The sequence below is a fragment of the Petromyzon marinus genome, chromosome 24, assembly GCF_048934315.1.
Source record: "Petromyzon marinus isolate PM22_M1 ecotype Great Lakes invasive population chromosome 24, UKy_Petmar_22M1.pri1.0, whole genome shotgun sequence".
Classification (NCBI taxonomy): Eukaryota; Metazoa; Chordata; class Hyperoartia; order Petromyzontiformes; family Petromyzontidae; genus Petromyzon; species Petromyzon marinus.
In genome coordinates, this window is record NC_133690.1 from 16943268 (window position 1) to 16959637 (window position 16370).

The 16370-nt window shown below is 53.4% G+C and overlaps 1 protein-coding gene across 2 annotated transcripts in view; it reads left to right on the forward strand.

Moving 5' to 3' along the window:
• The window catches only part of LOC116945634 (transient receptor potential cation channel subfamily M member 5), a 55221-nt gene that overhangs the window by 24406 nt on the left and 14445 nt on the right, over positions 1-16370 (forward strand). For both annotated transcript variants that reach the window (XM_032960135.2, XM_032960134.2), the window contains exons 7-16: positions 912-976; positions 1717-1914; positions 4244-4349; positions 5785-5903; positions 6605-7060; positions 8280-8447; positions 9725-9854; positions 10546-10691; positions 11425-11537; positions 16164-16259. In XM_032960135.2, the coding sequence (XP_032816026.2) occupies positions 912-976; positions 1717-1914; positions 4244-4349; positions 5785-5903; positions 6605-7060; positions 8280-8447; positions 9725-9854; positions 10546-10691; positions 11425-11537; positions 16164-16259 (1597 nt within the window). The remainder of the gene's footprint in view (positions 1-911; positions 977-1716; positions 1915-4243; positions 4350-5784; positions 5904-6604; positions 7061-8279; positions 8448-9724; positions 9855-10545; positions 10692-11424; positions 11538-16163; positions 16260-16370) is intronic.

Here is a 16370-nt window from a genome sequence, read left to right on the forward strand (position 1 = left end):
GTCCAACACCAGTGGAGACTAGGCTCTAAGAAAAGCCGTCTCGGGTGTGGACCAATCAAATTCAAGGACAGTGCATATTATTATCAGAGTTGTCTTTTTTGTTTGCATTTTGACTGCTTGTGTTGTGGTTATTGCAAACATGATGCCTTGAATAAAGGTGTCAGTTTTTGTGCCAGTTAAAAGGGTAAAACCTATTCCGAAATCTTGTTACTGGCAAAGGAGGTCTCATAAACATTAGAAGGCAGTTGATTGTATCTGCCCGGCAGGGCGGACGTCTGTGAAAAAGATCTTCCATAGTTCACCGGATTCTTCCAGTCTAAGTAAAGATTCTAATTATACTTTTGAGGGTGGCGCAATTTGGTAACATGTGGGCCTCGCAGGAAGAAGTTCCTGGGTTGGATTTCCGAAGCGGGTGCCTTCTCCTTGCAGAGTTTGTGCGTTCTCCCCCTCTGTTTTGCATAAGTTTCCTCCAGGTTCCCCGGTGTCCTGCCATAGCTCAAAGAAAAAAAAACATGCAATGTATCTAACATTGGCCAAACCATCCCAAGGCTGAAAAAAATTCCTGCAAATTATCCAATTGGGATGACACACAGCAACAACATCGCCCCCCTTCTGAGAAAACTCAACGGGACCCTCCTGAACAAAGATTCTTGAGACTCGGTGAGCATTTCCTGGGTAGACGAGCGGGATACCAATCACAATAATGATGATCACCAACTTTTAGACAAACGCTAAGTCGCTCGCAATGAACGCTTTGGCTGTAAGAAAGTAGAAGGCACACAGGGGTTGTTCGTTATTGCGGGAGTGACAGAGGGGAGTGTTGGCCCTAGCAACCCCAGTTACCCTTGCGACCCCAGCGACCCCAGTGTGATCCCGCTTAATGGCTCATGTGGGTTGATGTTGCCCGACAGGGACGGGCTGCATCGAGATTCCAGTGCTCTATGTGCTGATCGGCGGCGAGCTGGAGGTGCTCAAGGTGGGTGGGAGGCGGTCTCCCGCAAATCCCTCGTCCGGCTGCGGCTGCTCGCGGCTCAAAAAGCGGTCGTCGGTCTAAGGGGCGAGCGATCGGCTTCAGCCGGGAGGCCCGTCCGCGTACGGAGATGAGTCCCGCGGTTTTTGCAGTACGAGTCGTTGAAGGAGGGGAGAAGGGTGAGGAGTGAGCGGAGGTTTAGTCGCACGGGCTGCGAAGTGTTTCGTTTGGCGAGACGGGCAGCGGCCTCGTCACCGCGGAATGAGGCGGCTGTCCTCGGACCTCTGATCAACTCGGTTGGCGGACGGTCTTGGGTGGAGGGAGGTGAGTTGCAGAGTTTAGCAGCGTTGGGGTGCGTGGTGGGTTGAGGCAAAGCAGTGCGTGCTGCAGAGTCGACAGTGAAGCAGAATTGATACGGCGCGATCGGTGCAGTTGAATATACATACGTCAAATGGGTAGAACGATGACAAAAACTCGAACACGTCCGTTCATCTTACTTCTTCGCGCTCACGCACTCCGGTCCACGCAGTACCACAACAAAGCTTGGGAGAACGTTGAGAGAGTCCTGGGGAAGATCATCTAGCGTGGGAGCTCCGAGCGGACGACGCGAAAGGAGGTGACGGAGCGACGTCCGAACGACGCCGATTACCCAGGGGTGGCGGCCGGCAGCAGCTCACCTACGCACCCCCCCCTCCCTTCTCCCACCCGCCCCACCACCCACCCCCCTGCCCCACCACCATCGACAGACGGTGCAGGACGCGGTGGTGAACGGGACGCCCTGCCTCGTGCTGGGCGGCTCCGGTGGCATCGCCGATATCATCACGGCGGTGGTGTCCGTGTCCCCCGATGAGATCACTGCTGAGATGGTGGCCACCCACCACCACGTGGCCTTCCCCAACGAGGACGAGCTGAGCGGCGAGCAGCTCAACAAGTGGACCGACGTGGTGAGGGGGAGGCGCGAGGCGGTGGTGGAGGAGGTGGCAGTCGTGGTGGTTGAGGTGGTGGAGGTGGTGGAGGTGGAGGAGGTGAAGGAGGTGGTGGAGGTGGTGGAGGTGGTGGAGGCGGAGGAGGTGGTGGAGGCGGAGGAGGTGGTGGAGGTGGTGGAGGTGGTGGAGGAGGAGGTGGTGGAGGAGGTGGAGGAGGTGGTGGAGGTGGTGGAGGTGATGAATCCGCCACCGCTCGGCCACGTCACTGCCGCCGTTGCTTACGGCACACCCATCCACTCATTGCCATAGCAATGTGGAATTTCCACCGCCGGCTGGAGCCCAGCAAGTGGAGACTACAGCCGACCGACGACGCTCGTTTGGGTATGGCGGCGGCGGCGTCGTGGTCGCCGTGGATATTTCCGCGCGCGGAAACCAGCTCCGCGTGTGTGAGCGTGGGTTGCGTAAGTCTAGGCGCGGCACGGGCGCGTGTGGGCGTTGCGTGATGTACGAGTCGCCGACGGCTCCCGCACGTTGCCAGATCTCGGGGAACGGCCGCCTCCAGCAAATTGGCCCTCCCGTCCCAAACCCCACAAATCTCTCATGGCCCAAATCATGGTTAGATTCTGATAGATGAGTGAAAGGGCATCGTAAACTTTCGTTTTGAAATTGTAATTTAATTGATGGTTTAAAAAAACATATGTCAAACGTGATGACTGTAAATGTCACATTTGCCAACGCGATGAATTGTGGCCCGACTCAATTTCAAAGTGTCACGTGTGTGAATGTAGATTTATTAATATTATTATCCCTATGCTTGTTTACTCCGGAAAGACCTCGGTGAGCCTCGAGACCATTCTTCAAGAGGGTCCTGCCAATTTTTCCCAGGAGGGATAGGGGATGTTTTGGCCAATATCAGTTACAAATCTATGTTTCTTTAGCTATGGGAGGAAATCAGGGGGCCCAGAGGCAAGGCTTGCAGAGACGCACCCAGGTCGGGAATTGAACCCAGGTGTTATTCCTATGAGGCAGAAATGTTACCACTGCGCCGCCCTGCCCGCATGTTTGACTGTCGCTCATAGCTGCTGTGTCGAGGAATCGAGCTACGCAGACTCTTGTGATGTAAACAAATATTGCACTCTGGAGGTAAACGGGAGGCTCGGAGGGAGGTCAAAGCCCTGAGCCTCCACTTATGAGATCCAGGGTTCAAATCCAGGTTACAGCCGCCTCCCATTAACCCGGGGTTTGCCAGTGTAATGAGTTGATGGTCTCAGTCAGTTCACCAAAGAATGAACCCCAAATATATGTATAGTTGTGCATTAAATGTGGCAAAATTCCACGTCAAAAAATTGAAAATGTTGGTTTGACTGTCATGGAACTCACATTGCTCGGTGTAGCAGGGTGGGTCGGGTTTAACGCTGACCGCCCGCTGTGTCGGCGGACCCAGAGGTCACTTTATGAGGTCCTGAGAAGCAGCTCTGTGATGTCCGCTTCCGCGGGCCATTCGCTCCAACACGAGCGGAAGCCTCGTCTTGGGACGAGGCGCCTCGACGACGGTTGGGCCTCGGGCCGCGATGCCACGACGCTGGCCGCCACCCAGGGCCGTGTGGCGCTCGGGCCCCGCTGTGAGATGGCGGACTGAGTTTGCGTTATTTGAACCCCGGGCTCAGAAAACTCATTACATTATTTGAGCCCCCCGGGGTAGAGAGTCCAGGGCGCCGCGGTGGCGAGATGTTAACTACCTCGCCTGGTGGGTTCCATCCCGACCCTGACGCCTGCTGTGTATTTGGAGTTTGCGGTGTCTCTCTCCCAGTAGTCGCGTGGATTTTCATCCGGGTCCTTCGGTTTTTTCCCTCCACCTTTAGAATCAGCGTATTTGGCTACTGCTATAAAGTTCCACATGATAAGCCACTTCGTTGAGTTTAACATGTAGCCTTTTGGGACAAATATTATCCATTAAACAGGTTTTTTTTTAAGTTAGATCCCGTAAATATAAATGCGTTGTTAAACCCGCCAACCACCCGACACAGCCAATTAGTAAGGTTTGTCACGTAAACAGAAAGTGTCAATTCGTTACTAGTACAGCACACCGGTGTGTTGGAGAGTACATCCACGGCATTTACAATCTGGGTACGACGTTTCGCCGGTAATTACAACAAGCTTCATCCTCGTTGCGCTATCATTTGTGATAGCCAGGTCGCTTCTGGAAAAGAGCTTACATAGCTCCGTGGGTCTTACCTGGTTACATTTTTTGTTTCGTTTGAAATTACAGCAGGAGCTCAAAGCACCACCTGACACTGCTCTTCCCTCGCCCCCCCCCCCCCGCCCCACCCACTCTCTCCCCGTGCAGATAAAGAGCATTGTGGAGCAGTCCAACATGCTGACGGCGCTCACCGAGGAGGAGCACGAGGTCGCGGAGCCCATGGACACGGTGATCCTCAAGTCGCTCTTCAAAGGTCGGTCCGTCTGCCCGTCCGACTGTCTGCCCAACAACCCCCACCCACTGTCGGTCAGCCGCTCGATTTATTCATCCATCCACCCTCTGTCTGTCGGTCTGCCTATTCATACGTCTGTCCTTCTGTCTATACATCCTCTCTTACTGCTTATATTCTTGGGTCTTTCGGTGAAGTCACGTAGATAGGTTCAAAGAAAATAATGAAAAATAACCAAAAAACTACGACGTTTCGATCGCAACGCAAGCGGTCGTCTTCAGGAAAAGGGAAACCGATTCCTCTCTCTGCTTGTCAGTGTCGCTGTTCCCTCCATCTCTGTCCCTCCAGACATCTCTCCATCTGTCCGCTCGTCCATACCTCCCGTCAGTTTGAATCTCATCACTCCGTCAGCCCCTCTGACGTCAATCCTTCAATCCCTACGACTCGGTCTTCTTCTCTTCCTCTATATCCCATCCCTTCCCCATCCATCCGTGCCCCCATCCACGCATCCCTCTGTTTGTCCCTCGGTCCATGTCTCATCCCTCCGATGACTGTTTGTCCATCGGCCTCTCCGTCTGTCCCGTTCTTCCATGTGTCCCTTACTGGGCGACCGCAATAATCGTGTCGTTGTTGTTCTTCCCCCGTATCTGCGATGAGCACGGTTGGCTACCTACGGTGTGAAAGAACTTCAACATAGACACATTGACAGATCAGTGAAAGCTGGCCCCGAGGTGAATATGTTGCCCAGTGTGCCTGGCGGGACTGGTCCCTGGTATAGGAATGTGGAATTTCTGCCACTGACTCGGGGCCACCAATTGAAATGAGCACTCTGGCATTTGCTGTAGGATGTTCACAATTTGCAAAGACTCGTGTTTTGTGCTGTATGATCAACACAGTGCACTCAGCCAGGCGACTCCAGTTTGTGGAAAATGGTATCAGAAACGGTCCGGGGCCTCCCCTAGGTTGACTCAGCCTTAATTGAATGCTTAGTGTGGTGTGTAAGCATCAGCGACAAGTGAATGTAAGGATGTATGTTGAACTAATTTCGCACCGTACATAGCCAATCGTGCTAATCTGAGGTGCAGTGGAAGGACAACGAACTAAACACAAAAATCAGTACGAAATAAATGTGTTTTCAATCTAGATGGTGGTTTTCTAATATCAAAAGGAAGAGCATTCCAGACGGCCGCAGAAGCACATCTGAAAGCGCGCGATGCGGTAACCGTCTTTGTTCCATGGACCAGCCAAAAAGCTGCTGTTGCTGCTAGGATGACCGGAGTTTGTGCGACGGTCTTATGCTCCTTGACGAGATCGGCGAGGTAGCGTGATGCCGACGACACCTCACCCCGTCGTGCGCCGTGCCACCCCCCGTGGGTTGCTCGCTTCACGGCGCTGGCGTCATCGGTCTGCTAAAAGCCGTCCGCGGGATCTGCCTGTCGTTTGCCGGGTGCGCGTTTAGCGTGCCGCGGTAAGAGTCACGAGGCGGCTGAGTACAAGGATGAGCTGAACCTGGCGCTCGCCTGGAACCAGATGGACATCGCCAAGAGCGAGATCTTCAATGGCAACATCGCATGGAAGGTAACGGCGGGCTCTGGCGCAAGCGCCTGGTCGTCCGTAAACTCGCGCGGCTCGGCGGCCCTGCATCGTTTCCCGCGGTTGTCGCCGCACAGCCCGCCGATGTAGGCCAGGGCTCGTTCCGCTTTTATTCTTTATTCTCCCGAGGCTTGGGATGTCCTTTTTTCACGTGAAATTTTACAAACGTTACAAATGTGTTTACCAATAAACGATTGCATGCACGTACGTGTTTTTAACTTCTTTCGCACCGTACGTAAACAACCGTGATAATCGGAGGGGCGAACGATTGAACGGTGGGTGGGTGGCGACGTTGGCGCTGTTGAGGGTGGAGCGCCAGCGTCGTTATCTACGAACGACAGCTTGAGCCGAACGCCGCTCGTTTCTGGCGCGTTGCGTCTCTCGCGGTCGCGCTGCCGTGCGCCGCTCCCCTGACGTGGTTTTCGGGTTCCTCCGTGTGATGTTGTTCGCGAGCAGAGAGCCACTTCAGAAACTGAATTGAATTCTGGGCACATTATAATCTTTACAATGAGTAGTTAAGCATCGTGAGTGGAGGTTTTTTTTTTGGTCCCTCCACCACCACCCCATCAGCGGAGCCCAGCCCCGGCGTCCGTGGTATCGACGAGTCACCACGGGGTGGTAAGACGACGCGTCGTAGCGCACCAGCTGTGGCCGCGACCCGAGCGTGCGCCCGTTGTGCGTTGCAGGCGAAGGACCTGGAGGAGTCGATGAACGTGGCGCTGGTGAGCGACAAGCCCAACTTCGTGAAGCTCTTCGTGGAGAACGGCGTCAACATCGGCGCCTTCCTCACGCTGAAGCGGCTGCAGCAGCTGTACTGCGCCACGGCACCCAAGAGCGTCCTGTACAAGCTGCTAAGCGACAAGCTGGCGCGCCGGAAGGATGAGAAGGTGGGATCCTTCCTCTTCGGGAAGACCGACGACGACGAAGACAGCGGCGGCGGCGGCGGCGGCGACGAAGCCGACGCGGCCGCCACGGTGGCGGAGGACGAGGCCAACGGCGGCGCGCTGAGCGGCAGCAATCCGGACGTGGGCCGCAAGCCGGGTTTCACGATGCGCGATGTGTCGCTGGTGCTGCACGACTTCCTGGGCGACGTGTGCGAGCCGATCTACCAGGACTACATGGAGAAGAGCTCACTGAAGACCGTGAGTCGCCGCTCAAGGCACGGGGTTACCATCGCCGCTCCCGATGGCTGCTTGGACGCGAGGCCCTTGGCGGTGTTAGGCCCCCCACCTCCCCCCACCTTGCGTTTAAAGGAACCGCTGGGAGGTTGTGTTTATGCTCCCGGTCGCACCTTGAGAGTGGCAATTGTTTGACCCTTTGCTGGCGGTTCCCGGAAGCCGTTTTCAGATCAGGAGGGGCAGGAGGAGCATTTTGGTTGCGCCGCTCGCTGCATTTGGAATTCCGTCGCAAGTCATATCGTGAATGCCGCTGTCAGCTGGTGAGTGAGTACTAAATGAGTAGGTGATTCAGTGGCCGAGTGGCTAAGTGAGCAAGTTGTTGGGTGAGTGGGTGGGTTGGTGAGTGAGTGAATAGGTTGTAGTTGTGTCAGCCACGCAGCCAAAGTAAAATATAACAACACATCTGGCTGCATGAGCTTTTCCTTTACCTGGATTAATTGACTCAAGGTTTTCATTATTGTCAGAATTTGTATTGTGAAGTGCCCAGGGATGAGCTTGGTGTGAAGAGCACAATATAACAGCAAGATGTATGGTCTACGGTAATTACTAGTACTGTCAATTGCCTATGACCAACATCATCTACAGTTTCCCGATCGAACTGCTCATATAATAAAGAGTTCGTCGTAGATAGTGCTTGGACTTATTGGGTTTCCCCTAAAAAGTAGAATAAATAACCCAGGCGTGTTCGAATCCGCGTGCTTCTGTTATTTGAATAAGTTCTCGACAGACGTGTCTCTGATTCGTAATTTTTCTTGGATTCAGATCGGCGCGCAAGTGAAATTTCGTGTCGTCACACGCTCCTCCATCTGACGCGGCCAATCAATAGAGTTGTTACTTGATGACCAAACGGGCCGATGCGGTACCGCTTGATTTAGAAGTTTACCTGTAGTGTCCTGATGATAATTGTCTGATTAGATCAAATCTCACGTTGAACTTATTTTGTCATATAATGTATTCACAAAATTACTGTATATTTGCCCTGTTTGGTGAGTAGGTAGTACGTGTATGGTGGGGAAGGATGTATATATAAATATATATTTATTTGATCCATTCCATAAATTTTCTTAACCTATTCTTCTGGGAAAGTGAACAATAATATGTATATATAAAACAGGCAATTGCCGACCCGGGTAAATGGGCCATTTCCGCTCATCGCGCCCTTGCTTAACTTGGTCGCCCTCAGCTGTTCAAGAGCAAGGGGAAGGAAGTGGAGCAGGCTTACACGGACGAAACCGACTCGCCAACCTTCGAAGAGGATTCCACGAGGCCAAAGATGTACCCCTACAGGGACCTCTTCATCTGGGCCGTGCTGCAGAACCGGAGACAGATGGCGCTCTATTTCTGGGAAATGGTGAGGCTCTCCGGTGGGTGGGTTCAGGGCCTTGGTTTGCGGCAATATGACTAGGCCAGAGGCAAACCTTTCAAAGAAGAAAGGGCACATTGCTGGGGTTTTTGTCTTCGACCAAAATAGTGCGAGGGCTGCATTGCTAGCAGAGCTACTTCTTCAATTCTTCTATTTCGTTTCTTCCCCCCCCACCCCTTAGTTATTATTTTGAACAATACGGCTTGACCGTACATTTGTGTCCTCACCAAGACGGTAACGGGGTGCGTCTCTGGGAAAGTCTGGCCCCGTTTACGACGATCCGATTTGCGACGACGGGGTTTCCAGGAACGCGTTGTAACGTCGTCGTAAAAGCGGGGACCACCTCTGCTTAGCACTTTAGAGTGTAAACATCTGAATAAAGTGAATATATATTTGTTTCTAAAAATGTCCTCCATCTCCAGGGCATCCTCTTTTCAGAGGAGCCTCCCTGGGAGATCTCCAAGCCTTCGCGGGACATTGATTTCCCACTTTTTGTCAGCTGCGAAAGAACACGCTGCTCAGGATGAGGCCCTTCCATGTAGTTGCTCCCTTCTCCCGGCAGTGTGCGATATTCTACTCCGCGCGACACGTGCCCGGCATTGTGCACCTCACGGGTCGCAACCCCCAGTCGTGGGGGCTGGCCGCCTGGTCGCTTAATCCCATTCACCAATTGAAGACCGTGGAGTCGAAGCGATTTCCCCCACGACTCTGACGGAGTGGTCGCGTAGCAGTTGGAAGTGGGGCGCACGGCAGGCGTGACACGACGACGGCACAATTTGGGATTTGTGTGGCGTCCAAAATTAGACTGCATCTCAAGTCGCTCGATGGAAATGGTGGTGTATAGGGGCGCCACGCTAGCTAGGAGATGTTAACTACCTTGCCTGCTATACATTTGGAGTTTGCGTGTTCTCCCTGTGGTCGTGTGGATTTTTCTCCGAGTTTCTCTGGTTTCCCCCCCCCCCCCCCCCCCCCCCCACATTTAGAATCAACGTGAGTATTTGGCTGCAATAAATGTCCACACGTGATAAGCCGCTTTGTTGAGCTACCATTTGTGGTCAGTTTGCGTGGTAAAAAAACCAGGTTTTTTTGCACGTTGAACTTCTTTTGCGCCATACATAGGCAACCGTGCTAACCGCGATATTGCGGCGAGCGTCTAAAGAGCCGAACCGCTTCGCCCTGCCCGCTGCACGCACTCGGGAAGGGGTGGGTGACGTGCGTGCTCTCTCAACTCTCCCCCTGTGTGTGCGCGCGCTACCCACGGGCAGGGCCAGAACTCGGTGGCGTCCATGTTGGCCGCCATGCGCATCCTCAAGGGACTGTCGCGCCTGGAGCCCGAGGCCGAGGCGGCGCTGGAGATGAAGGACTTCATGGTGATGTGCGAGAACATGTCTGTCGGTGAGTGGGGCGTCGCTGGCCTCGCCGAACAGAACCCCGTCAGGATCACAAAATGTCACATTAATAATAATTTGCATTTTGTCAGGCGCGATTCATCCGGGGACCTCGGTGCGCCGTGCACGGAGTTAGGAACTATAAATACTGCAGAGTCCAGAGTCCACTGGTCGTACCATGGGAAGTTTAGGCCTGCAGGTGAAACAACAGACTTGAAGCAGGGCAAGTGAGCTCGCCTGTGTAGCCACTGGTGGGGAGGGCGTTCCGTCGCTTTGCGAAGGCTCGGTCCACCGTAGGCCTCGCCCTAACTCTGACATTACGCCGTCCGCTTCACAGTGGATCTTAAAGATCCCCCTGATGTCATTCGCAAGAGCAGGCCGCTGTGTGCCGGCGTCACGGTGCCTAATTTTAAACAATTACCAGATTTTGTAAATATGCATAGCAATCGTCGCCCCCCCCCCCCCACCACTGGAGAAACTATAGCAGGACCCTTCTGAAAAGGAGTTAGGAGACTCTGGATTTAATGGGCAAATAAATAAACTGGGCGGTGGGGAGGGCGGTGGCCTGGGGTGGGGAGGGCTGGTCAGCAACAACTCTCGTGCTTGCGTGCACCACTAAATGCACCACTGTTGCTGCGTGTAATTCCCACCACTGCTGCTGCCGCCGCCGCTGCCGTTTGTTTCCCGGGAAACTGCAGCCGTGCTCAACGAGTGCTACCGGACGAGCCAGGCGCGCACCTTCAAGCTGCTCGTGCGGCAGAGTCCGTCGTGGGGCAACGCCACGTGCCTGCAGCTCGCCTCCGAGGCCAACGCCGAGGCCTTCTTTAGCCACAGCGCCGCGCAGGTGCTCGCCGACGGCAACCACCGAGGGGGCCTCGCGGCTACGTCGGTTTTCTTTTTTTTTTCCGTGACGCGATGCGGCGTGCGCGCGCGCGCGCCGAGGTTTGCCGGGAACGGCGGTAGGATCCGGCGGCGCACGAATCTGGTGTCGCGGTAATGTCGTCGTCTTGTTCGGATCTGTAGCTTTTAAGGAAAGCCGTCCGCGCAACAGGAGCCTTCGCTTGTAGGCCGGACGCCAACGGATCTAACGACGAAGGCGCGTCGCCACCGCATCGCACATACACTGCTCTCAGCCTTGTCTAGACCACCAACGCGCAAAGGTGCGTGCGCTCTCCTTTCATTCTTGGGCCGTAATACGACGTCACTCAGTTCTATTGAGTTGGTGGCTTAGACAAGGCTTTGAACATGCTTAGAGAAAATTGTAAACAGTGTGGTTATTTGATGTGACCACAAGGCATGCTGGTCATGCCTTGCATGTCATGCCTTGCATGCATGAGAAGTATACCAAGGCATGATGGGAGTCACGCCTTCCTGCTGATTGTGAGGAGCACACCATTGTGTCTGCTGTAAAATCTGTTTCCTCTTGCGTGCAGTTTTCCTGCCGCAATTGTTTTTTCTCATCGTTTACAGAACGGGATTACATTGGGCTGCGATGCTATTTTTCCTTAACTTCTGCGTCTTAAGATGTTTTTTTCCTTTTATCATACCTTGCTTCCTGTCATTTCACCGCCCTCTAGGACCTCCTCAACGACATCTGGTGGGGAGACATGTCCAACGAGACTGACATCTGGAAGATTTTCGCCGTGTTCTTCTGTCCTCCGCTGCTCTACTGCAACCTGATCGAGTTCAGGTGCTGCAAATTCACCGAGCTCGCTCGACCCGTCCGCGAGCGACGGGTCGCGGTTCACGTCACATTCGTCTCGTTCAGCGCGCGCGTGTGTGTGTGTGTGTGTTACTGGCCACCCACCCCCCCTCATGTGCCGTGCCGGCCTTCATAGGTGCTCGTTAACAGCACTTGCCCCAACAGTCTGTTAAGGCTATACGGGGGACCTTTGTCTTGGTATGTTGAACTTCTTTCGTACCGTACGTGGCCAACCGTGCTAATTGGAGGTGTGCGGGGGAAGGACAACAAACTGAACACAAAAAGCAGTTCTAAGGAATGTATTTTTCAATCTAGATTTTAAAGTGCACAGATCCAGTGGCTCCCTAATATCCGAAGGAAGAACGTTCCAGACGGCCGCAGAAGCGCATCTGAAATCGCACGATGCGGTGACCGTCTGTGTTCGACGGCTAGCCAAAAGCCGCCGTTGCGAGGATGACCACAGTTTGTGTGATGATTTATGCTCCTTATAGAGGTCAGCGAGGTATTGTGGGTCATTTGCGGCAAGCGCTTTGTGTGTGTGTATTGAGTGTGAGGTCGAGCTGACCTGGTGGTGTACAGGGCAGGGCGCAGAGCCGATATCGTCAAGATGCTGGGTTTGAATCCCTGTTTCAGCCGTCCGTGATTATAGCGTGTTCTCTATCGACTTGGCCACACATGATAGCTCATCGGAGTGGCTGATATCATCATAATCATCATATGTGGAAATTTATAGCAGCAGCCAAATCAATTAAACTCATGTTTCTCAATGCGGAAGAAGACAAAACCAGAGCAATCTGGAGAAAACTTCATGCGGCCAGGGATAGAGAGAACGTGCAGACTCCAAATATGCAACAGGCATCATCAGGGTCCGAATCGAACCGACGAACTCCTGCGTACCAGGCAAGCGAGATACAAATATTGGTTTGACTGTCACGTTGTAACCATTACTCTGTAGTAGCAGGGCTGGTGGGAAAGTGCTGCCCTCTAGTGTGGTGTGGACCAGACGTCACTTGAAGAAGGGATGTCCAACGTAGCTCTGTGATATCTGCTTCTTTGTACCACGACGTGACGACGATAACAGAATGGGGACACAATCCTGGGAAGGCGTGAAAAAAAAAAGTTCGTATGAGGCTGATTCAACGCAAACCCACTTCAACCCGGACCTAACCCATCACCCCAGAGCGGCAGGCGATGGTCGATTGAACGGGAAGAATAAGATTCTTGGCCCACGTTTGGCCGCAGGAACGCGAGCGGGCGTGGCGGCGGCGGCGGCGGCGGCGTTGTCGTGGCCACGCGCGACGCGTGGGCGTTGTTACCGGGGGTTAAATCTAGAAGCGTGAGGCATGGACCCTGCGGGGTCGCTCCCTCCGGGTTGGGCGGCTGGGCGACGACCGGGTGTGACGGTGCCCGCATTGAGGTGTCGAGCCACAGCTGTCCGCCCTTCTTATATCAATCTCAATTATGTGATGAGTCTCTCGGTGGCGGGCAGGCGGGCGGGCGGGTGTTTTTTGCACATCTGCAGACGTGACCGAGCGTTTCGTTCAGCGCGTGTGTGTGTATGCGTGGTGCTGGCCACCCACCCCCCTCGTGTTCCGTGCCGGCCTTCATAGGTGATCGCTAACAGCACTTGCCCCAACAGTCTGATAAGCAGGGACGTGCGGTCAGGGGAGGCAGGGGAGGCAGGGGAGGCAGGGGAGGCAGAGCCTCACCTGTCATACTCCAATGAAAATAGCTGTTACGAAAAGTAAAACAAAAGAATAATCAAATAAAATATATATTAAGATTTTTCCACTGATCTGTGTTATAAATGTCATTTCTGCTACGATTCCAATCATTTTTATAGTCCAAATCGACAAATTTGCGGAGCTCCGCTGCAAATACAGTAGAGACGAGAGGTGAGGCAGCGACGAGCTCAGCCTCCCCTCTGATTGCGCAACCCCTCAGTAACTAGAAGGAGCGCGGGCAATAAGCGCGTGCCTGTTACTATCTCAGTGTGTCACCAATGTAATGTTTGTAGACCCCTTCATTTCATGTCCTCGCCTTCCATACTACAGGTAACTTATTTCACGTATGTGTATAAAGATATTTAGGCTCGCTGGTCTCGTCATGAAATTGCAATGAAAAAGCAGCAGGGGAGGCAGCTATCACATCTGCCTCACTTAGGGGGACGTGTCTAACACGCCCCCCTCCGTGAGGCCACGCCCCCCTCAGTGTGTGTGAATCTGGCTCTGACACTCGCCAGTGCCTCCCCAGCCATTGACCTCACCGCACGTCACTCATGTTAAGTCTCTCACCCCCCTTCAGTGGTGTTGTCAAGGAGCTGCGGGGAGGGGGCGGGTTACGGGGCCCGGTGTGTTCGTTGCATTGAAGCGGTGCCGATAACGCCCGCCGTTGCCTTTAATCGGAGCAGGTGACCGGCAGCGACGTGTGCCTTAGAGGCCACGCATTCTGACGAAGGAACTGACGATGAAAATTGCACGCCGAGGCACGTATCATGTTCATATGTACATACGTACGTTGAACGTCTTTCGCACAATTCGTAGACAACCGTGCTAACCGGAGATTCTGGGGATGGACAACAAAATAAACACAAAAAGCAGTCCTAAAGAAACGATTTTCCTAATATCAGAAGGAAGAGCGTTCAAGACGGCCGCAGAAGTTCATCAGAATCAGAATCAGAAAGGGTTTTATTCGCCATGAAGTTCACACCGACACGGAATTTACTTTGGCAGGATGGTGCATACATTCAACATATAGGAATCTAAAATCTTAAATAAGTTTTGAACAAGTCTTACTATAATAAGGGTTAAAAGTCTAACACCAAGGGGCTGAAGTATATAAAATTGAATAAATATCGAATATAAAATAGCTTTAAGATATAATTTTAAAATAATAAATACAAATAGGGTAACATAGTTAATATCGGCAAGGTGTCATTTTATAGATAAAATGTTAAAAACAGTGTAAGCCCTTGGCCTTGTTTAACAGGCCAGCAGCAGATGGGAAGAAACTGTTTTTATGGCTTGAGGTTTTGGTCCTGATGGACCGAAGCCTTCTGCCAGAGGGGAGTAGCTGAAACAGAGAGTGTCCAGGGTGGGAGAAATTGGCCATAATCATCTGAAATGCAGGCGCACGCTTGTAATTCACACGGGGGGGGGGGGGGGGACAGAACGACGAAGGCGTGGATTGGAGAACTTGCGTGAGTTAGCGACGTCGCGTGTTTACTGTCGAGGAAAGCGAGCGTGCTTGGGCATGGCACGTTGCTCGGAGTGAAGATGGCCGGCCGTCGAGACTAACCGCTGAGCGACCAGGAGAGAAGGGAGCGCGTCCGAGAGTGGACGTCCGCCGCGGAGATGGAGCGATTTAATTCCGCTCGTGTGCAGGTGCCGGGTGGATCCTTGCATCACGAGATTGCGAGAGGTGCTAATGGCTCGTGGAGGACTACATCAAGCAGTGGATAGATAGTGGATGATGCCGATGGCACACGTGGTCAGTCTCGGCGGCACGGCGGTTGAGCGTACAGCTCGTGACGAGAAGGACGTGAGTTCAAAATCTCGGCCGGGCCCATCATCAATCCTGGTTCAATAAAGTGGGTACCACTATGCGGGAGGTCCGCAGCGTTCGACCTTTGGATAGACTCGTCCGCCTTGCGTAGGAATGTTGAATCTCCACTGCGAGCTCGGGCCTGTATTTGCCCTGCGCTTGCACGCGTTGGTGGTTTGTTTTAATTGGACAGAAGTACGTGCACGGTGAAGCTCACGGGCACTAAACACAGTGGCTGGGCACAGGCTCAAAGTCCCCAAAACGGTTAGCGGCGAGCAACAAGCAACACGGTGAAAGTTGAAAGTATAATAAGAGTTCACACCTTTCTTGATTGGACAAGGATATGAGTGATTTTTGGGGGGGACAAAGAGATGACAATTGGAGGGAAGAAGCAGAAAGAGAAGTGTTGTGACCTGCAATGGTGGTGAGTGTGTGGGGTGCGCGAGTGAGCGGTTGAGTGCATGAGTGAGCGGTCGGGTGCGCGAGTGAGCGGTTTGGTGCGTGAGTGAGCGGTCGGGTGCATGAGTGAGTTGTCACCTGCAGTGATGATGGTCGAACACCGGTGTGATGGATGAGACAAAACAGTCTGCTAGGCCGAGTCCACAACACGGGTGAAGGAACCCCTACGGGTTAAGTTCACGGGTACAGTGCCCGTGGTAGTAGCAATGTAAGAGCGCTATGGAGATGACTGACCGCCGGTGAGCGAGCGGTGGCAAGATGTTAACTACCTCACCTTGTATACAGGAGGTTGTGGGTTCAATCCAGACCCTGACACCTGGATATTTGAAGTTTACATGTCTCTCTCCATGTGGTCGTGTGAATCTTTGTCCGGGTCCTCCACATTTAGAAACATGCGATAAGAGCATTTGGGCGCGATACATTTTCACACCATGAGCCCGCTACGTTTGGCTATCATTTGTGTAAGACCAGGTCGCTTCTGAAAAATAGCTACATAGCTCAGTGGGGCCTTACCTGGTAAAATAAAAATTAGTTTCTAGTTTTTCAACGGGCCGGTGTGACAATGGCCGTCTCACCGCACCCACCTCCCCCGTGACCTTGTGTGGAGTGCAGCGAGCTCAGCATACAGAAGCCGTCGGCGTTGGAGATGGACAGCGTCGCAGATGGGGAGAACGTCGTGCTGAGCCTGCTGCAGAGACTGGACGAAAAGTGAGCGGGCCCTGCATGCCACCCACCCGCCCATACACCTGCCTGTCCCTCCCTCGCACATCTCCCACCCACCCAGCTACATCTCCCACACCACCGGCCCCTATCACCTGC